This window comes from Bactrocera neohumeralis, chromosome 3, assembly GCF_024586455.1.
Source record: "Bactrocera neohumeralis isolate Rockhampton chromosome 3, APGP_CSIRO_Bneo_wtdbg2-racon-allhic-juicebox.fasta_v2, whole genome shotgun sequence".
Lineage (NCBI taxonomy): Eukaryota > Metazoa > Arthropoda > Insecta > Diptera > Tephritidae > Bactrocera > Bactrocera neohumeralis.
This window is the reverse complement of record NC_065920.1, coordinates 21138569-21159188: the sequence shown is the minus strand read 5'-3', so window position 1 is coordinate 21159188 and position 20620 is coordinate 21138569. Positions and strand designations below refer to the sequence as shown.

General features: G+C 36.5%; 2 protein-coding genes and 1 long non-coding RNA gene across 6 annotated transcripts in view; 2 read left to right on the top strand and 1 right to left on the bottom strand.

The window, feature by feature from the left end:
- Positions 1-148: 148 nt before the first annotated feature.
- LOC126752239 (trypsin-1) lies at positions 149-3302 on the top strand. The gene is made up of 4 exons (XM_050462906.1): positions 149-355; positions 2281-2486; positions 2552-2586; positions 2680-3302. The coding sequence occupies exons 1-4, from the start codon at positions 274-276 to the stop codon at positions 3233-3235; spliced, it is 879 nt and encodes a 292-aa protein (XP_050318863.1). The 5' UTR covers positions 149-273; the 3' UTR covers positions 3236-3302.
- Positions 3303-11391: 8089 nt separating this feature from the next.
- LOC126753956 (protein timeless) overlaps positions 11392-20620 on the top strand; it is a 50174-nt gene continuing 40945 nt past the window's right edge. For 2 of the 4 annotated variants that reach the window (XR_007666234.1, XM_050465746.1), the window contains exons 1-2: positions 11392-11680; positions 14418-14690. The gene's annotated coding sequence lies outside the window, so the exon portion shown is untranslated. The remainder of the gene's footprint in view (positions 11681-14417; positions 14691-20620) is intronic. The other 2 variants (XM_050465745.1, XM_050465744.1) reach the window with 2 other exon arrangements.
- Positions 17805-20620, bottom strand: part of LOC126753958 (uncharacterized) — a 111551-nt gene continuing 108735 nt past the window's right edge. Inside the window, exon 3 of the long non-coding RNA XR_007666235.1 lies at positions 17805-17952. This is a non-coding gene — a long non-coding RNA (uncharacterized LOC126753958). The remainder of the gene's footprint in view (positions 17953-20620) is intronic.

The window sequence follows — 20620 nt, the reverse complement described above, 5'->3', positions numbered from 1 at the left end:
ATGCCGCAGATAGCGCCTGGTAAGGCGAGGCGTTATGAAGCCATGGGCGGTCAAGATTGTCGCGCTCAAGCGATTAGAAGCAACAAAAAGAATTTTAGCATGAATGGGGTCTAGATTTGCTGGGTGCGAGCATTAGTTAGCTATATAAGGTGCACCGATTACCAAGCAATTGCACAGTTTGTGGCCGGTTTGGTGTCTGTGCAGTGTTCTTGGCGAGTGTGGTGTGATATTGGAAACAAGTTTTGATTCAAAATAGTTTCAAAAAAAGTAAATATGTTGTGGAAAACTACAACATTTTCTTTAGCCATCACCTATTTTGTGCTATGTGGATTAACGTCGGAAGTTAGAGCCGGAGGTGTGTGGTATTTTATATAGTTTGATAGAATATAAACAGAAAAAATTTGGTTAAAAAGCTACGGAAGAGTGAAATATGAAATCCTGTCTTCATATGTTCCCAAACATGACTTATAATATCTTAAACAATTTTGATATTTTCTCTAACTATTAGGAACACTCTTACTATACAATTCTTGAAAAATGAAAGAGGAATGGAAATTTAACAAAACTGGAAAGTTTTGCCAAGAAAAAACGCTTACAGGCTTGCTAAGTGCTCGACTTCGTTTTCTAAAGCTAAGCCTACATCTTTTACTCTTGAAATGTCGGAGCGATTCCATTCCAAAACTTGGCTTGCTAGGTCATAGAAGAGAGATAGATTACCTGGCATCGCTTCTGGTGCAGGATTGTATAAAACGGCTGTACAGTCCATCAATTCACACGAAGTTCAGCTCATCTGGGTGCCAAATCACAAAGAGTAGGCGGTAGGTAAACTGCCTGAAGAGATTTCCAGCTTTACAGCTGTTTCTAAGACGGTAGGACTCGAACTCTGCCCAACAACGTCCGGTGTGTTTAATGTGGGTACCTGCTGACGACAGCCTACCCTGCGGCGCGATGCCAGGCATTTTGAGTACCAACTGGCAGTGCGGAATGGACACACTAACCACCTTGGTAGGGTTCGAGGCCCATCTAAAACCTCTGCCGTACTTTGGATCAGGCACCCGGTTGCAATGCAGCTCCACATTCAACTGAAAAAGTGTCAGTTCTTCTCGCATTTGGGTTTTAACCACAATCACCACGATACTCCCCGAGGGGCCAGTTCGCATGAGCAGGTTGGATCGAACTCCAAAGGCTCCTGCTCAGAATTAAGTCTCCGGTCAGACCTCGTAGCCGAAACTACTACCAGTTGAGTTTACTCCGCCTTATAATAGGTCCCCATACCATAAGTGAGCTGTTTCGTAAAGAGGAAATAGTGGCTAAAGAAAGATATTGGCAACAACTCACAGATCTGCGCTAGTCAAAGTTGCTAGTAGGTGGTTAGATGCTCACTTGGTTTGAAAGTATAATTAACCTAGAGACAAATCTCGGCTACTGGTGGTATTCTACAGCGGGCACTGTAGGTTCAAGAAACATCTGCTTCACATGGGCTCTTGTATAAACTGCCGGTTCTGTGATATGGAGTCGGAAACTTTCGAGTACCTGATTCTAGACTGCATAGCAATCTGGACGAATATGCATTACATCGCTTCAATAGCATCTAGCAGAGCTGCGTCTTTATAAGTCTGTGTGACAGAGGCGAAGGGCACAATAGACCTTAGGGTTCGATGGAAGCCTCAATTTATTTCTATTTATATGGCTGCTAGATCATAGATCATACAAACTTGAGTTAAGGCATTGGATGCGAACTTATTTGAGTGGTTGACATTAGTCAACGTTGGACTTTTGGCCGAATCTTTCATCACATTTAGAACTTTCTCGATTTTAAGTGAGAATTATTTTTTACCCAAAGAGAGATCTCTTAAGTCGATTTTCATTAAATTGGAAGAAACACATAATCCAAAAATTCCAATTTAACCATATTATACACTAAAGTTTCAAGGAGAATTACTTCGTTTTGTGCTCGATTCGCAACTCTCCAAAGTTTAATAATTGGAATACAGCCCTGAAATGCCGTATTTTTGAGAATAGAAGAGCTTTTAACTTTTTCGATTTGCCACTCTCTGAAATTTGGCGATCGAATCCCACTTATATAAACTCTGCGTATAAAAAAAGAAATAAATAGCACTACTTCACTTTTCCTCTTTAAATAAGAAGTATTGACACAGCTCCCACTTTGCTCTGATTTAAAAGTCTCTAACACTAGATCTGTCGATCCAATACCCCTAGCAGCTCTTCTAGCTTTATAAAACCATTATTTCTATCATTTCTTATGTCTTCTCTTGCCAGCTTGCATTATACCACAACCGCTGAAGGGTCAAGAAATGAATTTGGTACGTGTGGATGACGAAGCTTTACCCTCCGACGAAGTCTTGCCGCGACCACGCTTAGACGGACGCATTGTAGGTGGCTACAAAGTGAATATTACGGATGCGCCACATCAGATTTCGCTGCAAACAAGTGGCGGACACATTTGCGGCGGTTCTATAATAGCGGTAAGCTGTGAGAAAGTTAAAAATTAAGTTTTCAAATTGAAACTTGTATTTCTTTCTCTTCTTAGCCACGCTGGGTGCTTACAGCTGCTCATTGTACTGAGTAAGTTTCCTCCAACACAACCTTATTTAGTATTTCAACTCTTCTTCTACAAGCAATATTCTAGTTCTACCACTTTACTCTTCCCAAAAACAGCGGTAAAACCCCGGAGAAGTTAAAAGTGCGTATCGGCTCCTCAGAGGCATCTAGCGGCGGCCAATTGTTACGCGTCAAACAGATTGTTCAGCATGAAAAGTTCAATTACTCTAATGTCGATTATGACTTCTCGCTGCTGCATTTGGAGAAGGAAATACAGTATTCCGACAATAAAAAGCCAATTAAGTTACCCGACGAGAAGGATCAATTTATGGATGGCGATATCTGTTATGTGACGGGCTGGGGCAATACACAGAATGCCAGCGAGTCACGTCAGTGGTTGCGTCAAGCTGAAGTGCCGCTGTTCAATCATGAACTCTGCTCCGAGAAATACAAGCAATTTGGCGGCGTTACAGATCGTATGGTTTGTGCTGGTTATCTGGAGGGTGGCAAGGATGCTTGTCAAGGTGATTCAGGTGGTCCACTGATTACCAAGAATGGCATGCTGGTGGGTGTAGTGTCATGGGGTTATGGTTGCGCCAGACCTGAATATCCTGGCGTGTATTCCCGTGTGCAATTTGCGCGTGATTGGATACGACAGCATAGTGAAGTTTAAGTCCGGAGAGAGAAGGAATTTATTATAAAAAATGGCAGGGATTCTTTAGTTCTTAATCGTTTATAAACGGAAGATTTTGATTATAATCTTCAAATGTTTTATTAAATAAAATATAAAAAGTTATATTGAAAAAGTGGTATATGATCTTTGCAAATACGTTCGACAGAAAATTACGTTAGTTCTTGACGTAATAAATGAAAAGAGCAGAATCTTATGATTTAATAGTTTCATCATTGAGATAGCGCGTTCAAGTCTGCTCAAGGAACTAGTTAACGCCTTACCTCGATGTCAATGACATAGTGATAAGACAAGGCCTGGCATATAGTCACAACGGAATCGCAGATAACTGTAAAGCAGACAAGCTGAGAAGGAAAGCCCCCTAGTCCCGATATCAGTAGATTGAGAACGAGTCGGCGCTTTGCTCTCCTCGTGTGTTCTAATACTGGATAGTTGGGCTTCGCCATCGCTTCGCTGGACTGCTATCGGTTTATACTCTTTCGCAAGTACGACAAGATCGATCGTAAGAGATTCAGTGAGCTCTTTGCCTTCAGCAAGGCTACCCTTTCGTTAGTAATGTGTCGGCTTCCACGTTGTCAAGTTGAGAATCTTACCTAATGCCTTTGTCAGTTTAAGTCTTAAACTTTTAGGATCTCACACTTGCGGATGTTCCGCTGAGCTGGTCGAAATAGAAATTATACGCCTAAACAGATTTGTACTGGTCACAAGGCGCTCTACCCACTTACAAGATCGAATTCAGGATTTATATTTTTATATATTCACAGAGGACTACATATAACGGGTTTTTCAATATAGGCAAACGACGCCATATTTTTCCCCGCTCTTTTGACATTTCTTTTCAGTAAGATTCGCCATCACATCATGGAAAGATATACGGTCCAACAACAAGTCTAAATTAATAAAATTTACTACCGAAATTCGGAGTCAGTGGCCTCAACTTTAAGAGTGCTGCGTCCAATTTATGGTCGTCATAATCGTCCTGTTAGATCAACAATTGAGCGTCAAGAATATTGCTGCCGGTAGCACATCAATTGAGGAAGACCCAAATCAGTCTCTCACACGTCGTTCTCAAGCGTTGGGCATCTCTGGGACGTCATTGTGGCGAATCTTGCTAAAAGATCTTAGCCTACATTCTTACAAGATCAAATTGACGCTAGAACTGAAGCCGCTTGATCACCAGAATCGTCGTATGTTCGTGAATTGGGCTGAGCAACAACTTTGAAAATGATCCGGATTTTCATCGAAAAATCATCTGCAGCGATGAGACTCATTTATGGCTGAATGACTTCGTCAATAAACAAAATATGCGTTATTGGTCAGGCAGCAATCCACACGTACTCCATGAGTCGCCATTGCATACCGAAAAAATTACGGTTTAGTGCCGGCGACGTCATTAGGCCGTACTTCTTCCGTGATGATCAAGACCGGAACGTTAATGTGAATGGGAATCGCTACCGCAACAATGATAACCGAATATTTTTGGCCCGAATTGGATGATATGGACTTGGACAATATGTGGTTTCAAAAGGACGGCGTCATAAGCCACACAGCGAATGTCACAATAGATTTATTGAAAATCATGTTTGGTGAACGTGTTATCTCACGAATTGGCCCAGTCGATTGGCCGCCTCGGTCGTGCGATTTGATGCCGTGAGACTATTTCTTATTTAGGCCTTTTCCAATTTCCACTGAAGTTGGTAGCTTATAACTCGGTCTCGCTTGTCAAGTTTTACGGTTTTCAAAACAGAATGCAGACGACGGCGTTATGTAGTTAGTCTTCTTTTATAACGTTGACTTTTCATTCTCCCTATTTTACTGTAGAGTGTACATACCTTAACTCTCTAATCAAATAAAGTCTCCTAAAGCAATTCTAAACTACAAAACTTATCAATTACAATCAGGTTTTCGAATTTCCCAGTATTATATACAAATGTACATATGTATATGTAGATATAAACTTTTGCTATAATTTTCGTTTGTGGGCATTAGATCTTTACACAGAATTCGTTGACCAACAGTAGCGGCAGAACTACATTGGCTTTTGAATGTCAATGTCAAAAGTTAAATTAAAATAAGTCGCGCTCGTTGTGAGAAATTGAGAGGCAAACTACGTCACGTAGTCTGACGTAGGCGTAAAGTCACACGTAAAGTTGTAAAAGCAAAAGAAACAGAAGCGCAGTGCTTCTCATATATTTTTGAATTGAATCTTTACGCAACTTGATGTACTTTGTGGAAATTTTTTAGCGACGAGTCATTAGGCGATTCGCAATTAGTCAAATGAGTGCAAGTAATAAGTGAGGAAGGCAAAGAGTGAAGTTTTTTTTTTTAATCTTTACAAAGTGTGCTGAGCAGAAAAATAAAGAAAGTTGTTGATGAGTTCTGTGGTAATATGTTGAAATGGCTTAAGTCGGCATGCGTTAAGGTGTGCATTTTACATACAATCGTCAAATGACTTCACATTATCCCACAAGAAATATACCGGTGGTGTTAAATCGGACGATTTTGGAGCTTATGCCACAGTCTAACGACGCGAGATAATACGGTCATCAAAAGTGTGCTTTATTATGGCGGGCTTAACTTTTCATGGATCAATGATTCCCTCTACCCAGAGGTGTATCCATTCAGCCGAAAGTGATCGTCGGCGTTGAGCAAAATTTTCTTGGGAAAATTGTGACCCATTCACGGGAGTGAGTCTGTTCATTATTAAATGACAAACCAACCAGTTAGATTAATAAGTTTTAAACGACTAGTGCATGGAGGAAAACTCGACATGGAATCCCAACGAAAATGCCCTAAGGCGAAAAGTAAAAATAGTTTTTGAACCGATTCTAACTTGTCAGAATGGATTTGGGAACAAGGGTTTCATACAACAGAGCCATAATCCAATAAAGATCTAACCAAATTTGTTAAAAGTGTTTTAATAACAAACGTAACTCTAAATTCTTTAGTCCAACGTTTATCAAAATTGAGAATACTTCTTGTTTTCAAGACTATGATATCAATATGAAGATTAAAATTAAGCTTACGGTCCATAGTAACACCCGAATCAACAATGTATGCTCTAGTAAATAGATCTACGATAAAAACCATCATCTTACATCCTCAAATCATTTCTGGCACACCAAGCATCCAAACAACAGCCATTCGGTACTGATGAAGACACTAAGAGCTACTCTATTTCGAGTGGAATACCGCATAGCTCGGTTATAGACCTCCTTTTATGGAACCTGATGTAGGATGGGATGGTAAGGAGACACCAACCAAAGCCCGTTAAATTAATTGCAACCGCAGAAGACCCTATTGTGGTAGCAGTGACTAAACACATTGATGACCTCCGGAGCAAATGATAGGGGAGTCTAAAATTAATTCACAGACACAACTAAAATTACTAGGAGTATTAATAGACTCAAGGCTCAAATTTAAGGATCACCTGGAATACACTGCAGGTATAGCGAATAAAATCCTAAACGCCTTATCAAGAATAATAGCAAATAAAGGCTGCGTGCGTCCCCATCGGTGATTTTTATGCGCAAAGGTAATGAGATCGGTTGTATTATGTGCGGTTCTTATACATATGGATCCAGTTGCTAGGCATTAAAGCATATGTCACACAAATAAGCACAGTGCATACGCTGTTGGCACTAAGAGTAGCTAAAATATCAGTGCTTTTCGAACAATATCCAGCGATTACCAGAGCCATCTGTAGCAGCCATCTATACGAGTCATCTATAGCAGTCAAAAGCTTAACAATATGACAGAAACGGTGGCAAACCTCACTCAAAGGACGGTGGACCCACAGACTGATACTGAACATTCATGGATAGGCAGTCGACATGGGGATCTGGATTTTCACCTAAGCTACCTGTACAGATTCTAGCACGACCTTAGATCCAACATGAAAGTTCAAATCTATCTTTAACTGATCCTATTGATAAATTCGAACGCAATCCGGTGATTGGAAAGTAAGACGACTGGTTCGAATGCTATACGAGAACTAAGCGAAATATATGACATCATAACTAACAATCAAATCTCACAATAGGCAACCCCAGATCAAGTAACATAACAGTTCTGCTCAGTTGCAGTATAGAAAAACGATTCCTAGAAAGATTTCTGAATATCATAATTTCTTCAAAATGACGCTGCATAAGATTTACGAAATTAATTGTAGAAGCCGCTATTGAGTACAAAGATGGAGACGATGACGAGAAGTGATTACCATTACCAAGTGTTCTAATCAAATACATATATTATATATAGTATGCACATGCGCAAAATATTCGAGTCCATATAGTTCACATTGTAAGATTACGTATTGATATCTTGAGTGTGGTTAACAAGTACTCTCATACATATTCCATACTTTAGCATGTTCATTTACCGATGCGAAACGCGAAATGCGAAAGCGAATAACATGACAAAACAAATGACAATAAAAATATAAACAAACTGCTGACTTTACAAGAAAACGAGAGAAGTGCACAAATAAATAGACAATGCGAAGGCCAAAACAAAAGTCGACTAAAGCTGTTGGATTGCCGAGACCACAGGCGGGGAGCAAAAGCTCAATTGCAAGTTTTTGCACAAACACAAAGGCGCATATTGTATTAGATAAAGCAGTCTCACATATGTATGGTCGAATGTGTACCTCTACCTAATGTGTCTAGCTAATGTTAACGTAATAGGCAGAGCTGATTAAATAAATCTGTTACTCTATCTATATAGATATTCTACGTAGCTGATTCGTAGACGTATGCATATATAGTACATATGGTGTTGTGGTTAGTGATTCAATGAATAAGGTTGTCTTCTAATTTGGAGAATTTGAACTGAGTTCTATGGATTATAAGTCTCATGGAACATACACATCTGCTTCATTTCGTGTTGTTTGAGGTTTTCCAGTAGCTACAATCGGACTGTTCTTCAACATATAATATATACCATGTATAAATATATAAATATATGTATACACTACAGTTCCTAATGGATACTTGAGGATCTCTTGACATCAGAGAAATACCAAAGGATCCCTTATGGATCGACTCAAAAAATTTTGGCTAATGGCTTGAATAAATCAATTCTACACTCGTTATTGTTATTGCTGTTCTAGCGCCTGAATTTTGACGAACTAACAGTCCTTGACCGGATGAAAAATCCAGGTCCGTTCCGGTTACGTAGACCCGATTTTCGTGGGAACAGATTCTATACTTGTCGTATTAAGAGACCCGAATCTTTTGCAAAAACAACGTGTAGTAGAGATCCGAAACGAGATGCTTGACAACGTAGTTAAGCACACGACATTCATCAAACGCATCATAACTGGTGGCAAGACGTGGGTTTAGGAATGTGACATTGAAAGGTACAACAAGCTAGCGAATAAAGCTTCAAAAATGAGCCGAAACCGAAAGAAACAAAATTCAATGAAGGCGCTGAAGATCATTCCAATCGAGACTTTTAAAAAATTTATGGAAAAGTGGACTAAGAGCTAGGACACTTGTTTTGGCTAAAGAGCCTACTTTGAAAGAGATAATAAAAACTGGAATTAGAATACGTGAAAAATTTTTTTTTTTGGTTAGTCCGGGTCAAATTTGATCAGATGTTATATTTGTATACGCTCGTTATACGAATAAGTAATAAAGAAGAGTGTTCAGAATCTTCATAATATTTGCTCAAAATTTTATATTTGTAAATACTATAAGTCATGTGAAGTTCCATGTTTGAGGATATCATGAACTCAGTACAACTGTCAGATAGTCAATAATAAATAATTTTCACCAATCTTATGGATTTAGAAAACTAACTCATTACAGGCCACAGGAAATATAGATTTGCATGACAAAAAACGATTTCATATATTGAAATTAGACATTCCAGAGAACAAATCACGCTAAAGTAAAACGTTCCCATATATTTCATATACAATTGAGATATAATAATAGTTATTCTTTCGATTACATATACAGATCTCAAGGCCTTAACGTTGATTCAAAGTCCGCGAAAGCATATTAAAGTTGGTGCTACTCTTTTTACCTTTAAAAGTTTGAGCATATTCAGAAGAATGGAAACTTCTGATCCGCTTAATCCTTCCTTGTTCACGAAGTCAAGTGGTATAGCTCCAAGAAACTTTGAATTTGAAGTACAATTTCATGAAAGGTATTCTCTTGAGTGAAAAGTAAGCAGTAACATTGAACAATCTCCATCAGGATCGGTAAGGATCTCTCAGAGCCGTTTGATACCAAACGAGGTTTCAGACAAAGCAACTTCCTATCGTGCGAGCATGTAAAGTCCTCCTCGACGAACAAGTATCGAATTCTACAAATCACTCATTATCCCCGTCCTACTCTATAGTGCAGAGGAAACATCTGATGAGTTGGCGTACGAGCTTTCGAGAAATATGTTCTGCGGAAGGTTTATAATCCATTGCGCATTGGAAACAGCGAATATTACAGTCGATAGAACGGTGAGCAGTACGAGATATACGACATTGACAGAGTTCAGCGAATTAACAGAATAGCCGCGGGCTAGGTCATGACGACCGAATGGATAAAAACACTCTAGCTCTGGGAGTATTCGACGCAATATCCTCCGAGGAAAGTAGAGGAAGAAAAAAACTTCCACGTCGTTTTAAAAACTTGGTGTGGAAGGACCTGGCTACACTTAGAATCTCCGATTGGCGCCAAACAGAGAGAAAGAAGAACGACTGGCGACTCAGCTATAAACGCGTAAGCGGAAGAAGAAGAAAGTAGGGTTAGTGACACCCTTTATAACATAAGTCGACCTCTGCCGAATAGCAAAACAACCAATAAAATGTGGAGAGTGTTTTCTTAAGGAACTTATCAAGAAAACTATAGAAAATTCTCAAAACGTGATAAAAAGAAAATTATTTAAAACAAGAAAAAAGGAACTTTTGCTGGACCGTAAATATATTACACTTCAGGTGAATTTTCTATAGCATAAAAGGTTATAAAGCGATCTTAATCTTGATTTAGTTCGTATATAAAGCAGGACAGACATGGCTAAGACAATTCAGTCTCTAACTGAAGAACTAATTCTATATAAAGAGGGACGGCTAAATCGACTCAGCACGTCTTAGTGATCATTTATGATGTATATATTTTGCAGGATCTCCGACGTTTCCTTCTCGGTGTTACAAGCTTCGTATCAAACTTTGTGTACTCTCTTTAAAGGATAAGGATGACGAAAAATTACTAAATCTCAAGAGAAATGAAGAGCCAAACTTGGGTCTCGACAATTCCATTGTTAGATAGTACAAAGATCGTCGGGTCAGCTGCCGCTTACATAAATTAAAAGAACACCCCATCGTCACCTACACCAATTTAAACAGCGCCGTGCGGCACCCGGTGACCGATGAAGTCATTGAAGTTTTGAGAAAATTTTTACAACTTGTAACGGTATTGTATGCCAGACGCTAACTGACCACACTCACCCCTTAACCAAAGCAGCCCTGCAGCAGTGCTTTCCACGCGCTACACTTACCTAAACAACAGCAACAATGCCGATTTCTCATTGTATACACGCCACAATCAATGTCAATTTCCGCCTGCGTCTGCCGAGTTGCCGGCTACCAACGAGTAAGTAAAACTTTTACACAACCACACACATATTCGGCGTGAGAGAAGTGTGCGCATACAATGTAAAGAGGAAACATGAAAATAATGCTTATTATTTGTACGAAATCCGCCTTTCTTCTGCCACCGCGGCCACTGGCGCTGCAGTAGTTGTTTATTAAGCTGTCCAAACGTGCGCACGTTTCGGGTACACGTGAGCCGAGCAGGCGCGCAGCCAACTTCGGAGAACGTTTTCCATAACGTGCCGCAAGTTGAAGTGGGATAGCGAATCAGCCAAGCGCAGTCGGCATAATGGCTTGCTTGTGTAGCCGGCAAAAAGCTCTCAGCGCGGCAGCATTTCTATGTGGTTTCGTGTGTTTGAGTGTGTGTTCTACGTTCAATCTGTAGCTATTGTTTGGGAGCACAAGTAGAATAAGCTTGACACAATGCACGAACGCATTGCCGTTATGGCGCCTTCACCCCCTCCAAACTAGTGTGGACTCATGTAATTGCATGTGAGTTCGCGTGGCAATGCAATTTCGCATAGGCAACACGGCTCTCAATGCTCTGTGCATAACTCACTAGAACGCGAACTATCGCCGTGGACGGTTGTGCTTGCGCGCAAAAGTCAACAAATATTCGGAAAAATAAATAAAATATTTTCCAAGTGAAAGAGAAAACATATTTCCAAGCAGAAAAGTGCTTCTAAAAACAAAAACAAATATATCACATTTACAACGGAAGTGCCACAGAATCGTGTAAGAAATATTTATCGATAACGCTTACGATTTGCCACTCATAAATACATACATATAAAATCACGAATATATAATTGCTGCGCTGGCTCAGAAATCGTTGTGTAAGTGTTGAAGTGCGACGTTGGCGGTGATGAGGCGGTGGTAGTAAGAGCGCGCCTGGGTGTTCGCTGGAGAGCGGTCGGTAGGGGTGTTTGCGAAAGGCTTAGTGCGCTGTTAGACCCGTGTTTTGTGCACTTAAATGGAAGAATTTGCAATATATATACATATACAAAACTAAACAATAGAAAGAATTGAAGTTTAAAAGTCCAATAATTTTCAATTCTCCGGTTTTAAGTGTCGATTATGGAGAGTGAAGATTATGGAGACGAACAAATACCACAAAAAACAGTTGCAAAAAATTACAAAAATTATAAAAAAAAAATATAAAAATTATAAAAAAGCATTAACAACGAAATACTCAGCACAACTTTTGGTTTACGTCAGCTCAACTAGAAAGCGTCGGCGTTGCAATGCAACAAAAGCTTGACTGCAATTGAAATGAAAAACTGCGAACACTTGAAAACAAATAAATGACGGCAACCAATGGTAATTAAAAAATAATTAAGTGCAGCGACCGTATAATCAAATTTAAGTGATTTTCAGTAAACACTGTTATTCAAGCGAAACAAAAACATATTTACAACAAGCAAAAGTGCATCGAGCTTTTTTGGTAGAAATGCGAAAGCTTAGCAAAGCACAAAGCTAAGTGAATTGTTTTTGAATGAGTGTTTTAGAGAATATATTTGTTTTCCATAGTAAGAAAGATACTAAAAACAATAAAAAATGGTAATTTCGGTACAGCTGAGAACATTCTTCACAAATAAATAAGTTTCTATACAAGAAATTGATTTTGTTCGATTGGTTTGTATGGTAGCTATATGCTATAGTGGTGCGATCTAAACAATTACTTCGGATATTATAGCAATGCTGTGAGCCATTAGTCATGCCAAATTTGGACGAGACACCTCGTCAAATAAAAGAGTTTTCCATACAATGACTTGATTTCGATCGTTCAGTTTGTATGGCAGCTATATGCTATAGTGCTTTGATCTAAACAATTTCTGCGGAGCTTATGCCGTTACTTTAGACAATTAGTCCTGCCAAGTTTCGTGAAGATAGCTGTACAAATGAAAAAATTTCCCATATAAGCAATCGATTCAGATCGTGCAGTTTGTATGGCAGCTATATGCTATAGTTGTCCGATATTGGCGGTGCCGACAAATGAGCAACTTATTGGGTAGAAAAGCTCGTGTACGAAGTTTGAGATCGATATCTCGAAAACTGGGTGACTAGTTCGCGTATATACAGCCAGATATGGCTAGATCGACTCGGCTCATCCCGCTTCTCAATCATACATATACTTTATAGGAACTCCAATATTTCCTTCTGGCTGTTACAAACTTCGTGACGAGCTTAATATACCCTATTCAAGGTTTAAAAATTGAAATGCCGACAACAAATTTATTAATAGTGTTCAACTCTCTCTAGTCAATATAACCTATAATCAGCAAAATCACTCCAAGTGTTATGAAACCAACACGCAGTTAGGTTAGACTCGCACAATAAACACTCAAGCTTCAATAAAACAGTCGTGCTCCTAGCAAATGGGTCTATTGTGCACTTCACATATGGTCACAAAGGTCCAGTACTGTGACCATAAAGGTCCAGAACTCTGAAAGTAGACGGAACCTAGGGCCTTGAGCCTGCTTCTACAAATTGCTGGGCAAACATCTGGGGACATCAGAAACTATGTCCTTGCTGGACAAGAGCTTACTGAGCCTGCAGTGCCCTGTTTTCTTTGTTCACGCCATTTAATTAGAAAATGTATAACCATTTACTCAAACCGAAAGTTAGTCACTAATTAAGTACTTAATATGTCAACACCGCTTGTCTTTATTGTCTGATATAAACAACTTGCTTATCTTTCAATCAACCCTTACAATCATTATCGCAACAACCATACACGTGAGAGGCTTAATTACTTTTAATCTAACTTTGATTATGAGTTGCCACTTCAAACAGACTCATTACGTAAAATTAGCAATAAAATTTGTATTTGTTGTGATCTGGTGATATTTTATACTAATTTTATGGGATTTGAAGCTTTTCAACTAATTCAACGTGAATATATAAACATACTTACATATATCGTCAGCTAGCATGCAAAATAACGTAACATCATTCTCATAAGTTTACAGGCGATGAAAGAACGATGTGATATAAACCACTCATATTGAAACAAAATTTGAGTTTTGGTTATAAAATGGTTATGTTGGTTATAAAATAGTTATATATTGGTTATATATTGGTTATTAAAAAGTTATATATTAGTTATATATTGGTTATATATTGGTTATATCTGACAGCGGACGCTGAAAATTTTATGCTACACAAATATAAATAATACGATGTAGTGAATCGTAAGCAATGAAAAATTCAATTTCGATTTTCCGATGATACGCTGTTTTGCATTTTAAGTGACGATATACAAAAGTAAATGTTTTGCTCTCAAGTGCAGTACAATCGAAACAACAAACTTTAATGACTATTTAAATTATTTCCGTTGCACATTAGTGAGCAATAAATCATATCACTGCAAATAAAAAAGTGAAAATGAAAACTTGCTTTCGTAAACAATTCAGCGCTGTGCTTTTTACTACCGCCGCCGAACGCCGTGAACTCTTAAAGAGCTTTTTAGCAGCTTTGGATCACTCACAATTTACCGCTACGGCAAACGCGCATACAAAATAAATTTATATAAATGCTAATCCTGTATTTAATTTACATATCTCTGAATAGAACTATTTCACTGAATGAACGTTTAGTGCCATGCTTATATGAGGCTTTATAAACTACTACTACAATAAGGAAAAGTAAAGAAGAAAATAAAAATAAAATAAAAAATAAAAATTAAAATAAAAATAAAAACTCAAAAAAAAAAACTAAAGTAAAAACTAAAAATAAAAAATAAAATAAAAACCAAGTACAGATCTCAAATTTGGATTACAAATTTAGCTTCGAACGAGGTCAATAAAATTACGCAGCACAGTGTGATAAAACTTATAGATAACGGTGAGTTTTTTTTTATTTTTTTCTAAAAAAAACCTTTAATTTTTTACAATTTTTTATTTCTTTTTTGAACTTTAATGCGAAATTATTAATTTTCCAATCCATCAGAATTTATCTTGTATTTTTTAGTTTTCTGGGAAAAATTTCGTACTCAGAAATAGTTGAAAATTATGAAAGTTCGGTGATATTCGGTATTAATTGATTGAGAAACATATTTTTTCACCAATCCAATATAGCTTTCTATACACAAAAGCTTCAAGAAGAGGCTGGCATGTTTTGAAAGCTTACCAAAAAAGGTCCATAATTTATAAACTTTCTGAGAATTTCTGGTTGCGTTCGCCCGCTGAGTGAAATAATTTGCATATCTTAAAACTCTATCTTTTCTATTCATTTATTTCTGTGTAATACGTTTAAAAATGTGATCTCTCTTCTTACTGTTTTTGTATGGTTTGGGACTCAAGAGAATGTCGGAATGTCGAACAATGGTTTTGATGCGTACTTAGGAGTTATGGGTATCACAAAGGACAAACGTCTTTAGCTGCACAAGTGCTCTCACGAATATCAGCCCAATGTATACCTAACCTATCCTAACCTATTCTAAAACCTTTGAGGTTGGGACCTTAGAAATACTTTTTTTAAAAACCGTTGTCTGTTTAAAATTTTCCTTAGACTACTGCTACGGGCACACTGTACAAAAAAACTTAAGGCTTGAACTATCCGTTAGCTTTACGTAAAAGTTGAATAAGATATATACTAATATACAAATTTATACGTGTACCGGAGATCCATGCACATATACTATATCTTGTCAAACGAAATTCATCAGAATTTCAAATTAATGACGAAGTAACTTAAACGATTAGAAAACCATAGTTGAGAAAGAAAAATAACAACTCTCGTAACTGCTAGTTAGTATTGAAAGGCATTGAGGAAAGCGGATGTAAGTACATGAGTAAAAATGTATATATACTACTATACTATATATAATACCAGTGAATGAAGTACTTTACTGAAAATATTCGAAGGAATGTATGCATTAATTTGGACAATTTATTCGAGATTGATGTGTGATTTCTGTTTTTTCTGATAAGCTTACCATATACAATGTCAGATTTGATATGCCTTAGTGGAACTTTATATGTATAGGAATATTTTTTTTTTTTTATTATTAATTTATTAATTTATTTTTATTATTAATTTTCGGGGCATTTCTGTTACGGGTCCTTGAAGGAACTTCATTAACAAAAATTGAATTAAGTTTAAGGAAGCCCTGTTATTGAGTTAAAACACTTTGCGAGTTGTAAAAAAATGTTCGCAATTTATTTAATTTTTTTGCCCGAGCTGAATATTTTAAAGTACTGTAAACCATACAAATAGTGTATAACCTCAAAATTGGCAAACTTTACTATAAAGCTGTGAGTTGCCAGATTGCAGTTCTAGGGTTGCCCAATCACGAAATACATATAAAAGGAAAGCTACGCGAGAGATCGTTGAAGACATACGTCGTTCTGGACGACCTTCGACCTCTTCAACTGATGGAAAAATTAAAAAAGTGTAGAATATGGTGCTTGAAAAACGTCAGGCAAGTGTCAGAGAGATGGCATGAGAGTTCCACACTGCTCGCGAGTCCGGTCCATTGATTTTTGTGGATATTTTGGGTATGAAATGCGCTTTTGCTCGACTCGTCCCGATAAAGCTGATTTTTTTCAAAAAGAGTACCATAAACAGGTCTCTTTGGACATGCTAGATCGTGCGAATTCCGATCCCACATTCATGAAAAGCATTATAACTGCCGTTGAGACATGGGTTTGTGAGTTTGACATGCAAATAAAAATCATCGGAATTGAGGAAAGAAAACGGGCCGAAATCGAAAAAATACACGCCAACACCGCTCAAAAATCAAAGTGATGCTCATTGTTTTTTTCGATATTCGTAGTTTGGTGCGTCATGAATTTATTCCGGATGCTTTTAAGTCTAAGTGAAATTGTCGTGTTCGATTCGCCACTTTCTGGTTAAATTTTCAAAATTCATAGCGCTGGCTTTGGCGTCTCTTATTGATTTATGCGAGTTGTTTGTTCGATTCACAACACTTTCAAAGGCTTTTCTAAATGAAAACAGCCTAACGGCAGTTGAGAAAGTATAGGCTTTTGCAAGGCCTTGAACAAGAACATTCAAGAAAACTTTTCATAAGCTAACACAGCTTTTGCGTTTATTCCCTCAAAGAAAGCACCTTATTAAATTAATTTATTAATTTTTCATCAAATTTTCTTATCAGCATCACTTCAGTGCTTCAATTTAAGATTTGTTGTTGTTGCTTTTTTGGCCATATGGCCATTTGGTGTGCCATTATTTTGCATAATTTTCCAGTGCTGCACGTTTTCCTGACACTGATTGATGGCTGTGTGTCTCTCGTAGACAGCGCCGACAGGAAAACAAACTGTTGCTGACAGTAAGATATAAGCCCATATTTTGTCTATTGTATAAGTCGTCGAAACAACAACTTTACGGTTATGGCTAAGGTGTGTAAGCAACAACAATAGGAAGAAAATTGGCACACGTTTCTGAAAAGCATTTACTACGCCTATCAAAAACAGATGAAGAACACGTTTGGCTCTACGTGAAAAAGGGGTGTGTCGTGTTTACAGCAGTCCTTGAGCGGTGCGTATGCATAGACTTACGCATGTGTGTAACGCACTTCACATATTTTTGGTGAGGTTAGGTATTTTTTTTTTGAATTTAATAACTTTATGGAGGAGCTTTTCAGAAGTTTGGTTGTAGATATCGATACGTACAGGATTCCTTAAAGTGCTATAAAACTGAAAAATGTCATAGAAAGCCACTTAGGCATGTGCTTTTATTTTATGAGCTTGTCATGTGATTAGTAATATGATATGACATATTTTTAGTTAAGGAAACTATTTTCAAGAAAAAAATTGTGTGAAAAATATTTAAAAATGTTTCCACAATATTTACTTGAAATTTAACTTCCCAAAGCTTCCGTAGCCACATATCGCTTGTTAATTACTTATTTGAAAATATAATAATTGATATATTGTTATATATTATTTTCTTACATAAATATAAATATTTCAAGTCAACATTTACATACCCATACAATCAGTTCGTTTACATTTTGCTTACTCGTTAATTATATCGGGTTGCACAAACTCTGTTACGTGCTCCCATAGAAATGTAGACATGTATGGTAGGTGAGGAGCGGTAAATCGTTTACTTATTACGTCACAAGTAAAGATTATATATTCACCTGAAAATTTAAAAAAATTAGTTTATATAAATTTTAGTTTAAAAATAGTAGATTAGCTGAAAAGCGAAATTCAAGCGCTTTGAAGCGTGATAACAAAAGTATATTCAACTGCATATGTACTAACGTATAAATATGCACTATGTATACATTAGGTACTTCAATCACGTGTCGCCATTCGTCATAGATGTTTGACAGCAAGCATGCACTTTTCACGGTATGAGAGTATAGTATTTTCAAACATTATTAATGTTTTTTTCGAGATATGATCTTGGAAAAAATACATTTCCGAATTTAAAAACCACGTAATTTCGAATTTTTTTGAACTACTGAGTTCAGCTGAAATGAGAAAAAGCTGCGCAGAAGCTATAATACACATTATGGCGTATAAAAATATATTTTCTTGATTTTGGTGGGTAAGTTTAAATGGTAGATATATTTTATATGTGTCCGATCCGAACAATTTCTTCAGAGATTGTGACAATGTTTGAGATAATAATCTGTGCCGAATTTGGTGAGGATATCTTGTCAAATGTGAAAGTTTTTCATACAAACCCTTGATTCCGATCGTTCAGTTTATATGGCAGCTATATGCTATAGTTAACAGATCGGAACAATTTCCTCGGAGATTACATTGTTGCCTTAGAAAATAATCTATACCAAATTTTGTGAAAATACATTGTGAAATGTGCAAGTTTTCCATATAAGAACTTGATTCCGATCGTTCAGTTTGTGTGGCAGCTATATGTTATAGTAGTCCGATATCGGCAGTTCCGACAAATGAGCAGCTTCTTGAAGAGAAAATGACGTTTGCAAAATTTCAAAACGATATCTTAAAAACTGAGGAACTAGTTCGTATATATACAGATGGACAGACAGACGGACAGACAGACGGACAGACAGACGAACATGGCTAAATCGACTCAGCTCAACATACTGATCATTTGTATATATACTTTATAGGGTCTCCGACGCTTCCTTCTGGGTGTTACAAACTTCGTGACAAACTTAATATACCCTGTTCAGGGTATAAATAATATATCTTATTAAGGGTATAAAAATATATATTAAGAAATTCTCAATGTGTTAATGAAAATTTTTCTCTCCACTATTGCTCGGAGCAGTTGAAGAGCAATATACCAGGTACCGGTGACAAAAGCTGGAACATATATTTATGTACAAACGAAACATACTTTCTAATACACACTTGAGCAAGTTATCGAGGTAAAATATTAAACGTGGTACTTAAAACTAAAACTGATGAAAATCATGAGGTTTTTTGGTCTCAGACCGAAAATCGTGAGCCACTCACTTCACATGCGTGAACTTCAACACATGACTCCATCCACCACCGCCAAAACGTATATACTAAAAACTAAAAAAAAAGTAGTTCGACACTCTGAATTGTACTTGTATAAGTGTTTTCTTAAGCCTTTAAGAGTAGTTTTGGATATGATTAAAAACAAATTATTATAAAGAGTTCTTTTTTGTAATCGGACGGCAAAATAATTCTCAAGTTTGATACAATTTCAGAGACGTCCGTTCTATAAAGCAGGTGTTTTGAGAGGAGCCAGTTGTCTGAAAATTGTAATATAGTATAAATTTTACGTTATATTTAATATTTTGGCAAACTTAAAAATATTTTGGAGTTTCTTTTGTTTTTTTTTTTGATGCCTCAAATTTATTTTATATTTTGTTGAGTTTATTTTATATTTTGACGTATATTCTTTTTTAGTTCATGAGATTATAACAGAGAAGATGTCATCGTAAAGCATATTAGTTGATATAGTCATGATGGAAATGACAGATTATTGCTCTATGCATTACCACTAGGGTGAGTTAAAAAAATACCATTTTTCCTTTGTGTTCTGATAATTGTTTGATAGCCACCTCAAAAAGAAGTATGAGCTCTTAATATTAATAGAAGGGTCCACTGTATTTTAGTTTCCTATCTTTCCTTTTTATTGGAAAGAAAAAAATATATATCAGTATTTGCTATTTAAAAATATATTTCTTTTACTTTATTCTCCAAAAAATTGTTTCGTAAAAACCTCAAAAAAATTTCTCCAACTTTAAGCCTTTAATATTAATAGAAGGGTTCACTGTATTTTAGTTTTTTACTTTTTCTTTAATTCAGATATAATTTTTATTATTAAAAAAATTTATAATTGAAAAAAAAAAATTATTATTAAAAAAATTTATAATTGAAAAAAAAAATTATTATTAAAAAAATTTATTTAAAAAAAAAAAATAGTTTTTATTTTTGAAAAAAAAGTATATTTTTCATTTTATACTCCGCAAAATTTGTTGACAGACATCTCCAAAAATTTCTCTCAAAGTGTGAGATCTTAATATTAATAGGAAGGTGTTCCGCTTTACAGTTTCAAAAAAATCATATCTCAGAATCAGTTATTTAAAAAAAGTATCTTGTACCCAATATTTGTAGGAAATTTAATTCTCTACAAAAATAGTCCGAGCAGTTTTTTCGGCAGCCTCACCTTTCAAAAGTTGTTAAGGACTAAAAAGTTTAATTACTTAAGGCATTTTTTGGTTTTATTTTTCATGAATTCGCTAACGAAAGTTGTTATGATTACGTTTGAGCAACTTTTCAACATTTTAGTTAAATATAAAAAATAAAAAATTATCAAAGCCAAATCTTTTTTTAGTAGTC

Bases quoted from the DNA above. Each gene is read 5' to 3' on its own strand.
- LOC126752239 (XM_050462906.1), top strand. From the start codon at position 274: ATGTTGTGGAAAACTACAACATTTTCTTTAGCCATCACCTATTTTGTG. The intron at 2,487-2,551 runs GTAAGCTGTGAG...TTCTCTTCTTAG, and splicing joins GCGGCGGTTCTATAATAGCG to CCACGCTGGGTGCTTACAGC. The intron at 2,587-2,679 runs GTAAGTTTCCTC...TCCCAAAAACAG, and splicing joins ACAGCTGCTCATTGTACTGA to CGGTAAAACCCCGGAGAAGT.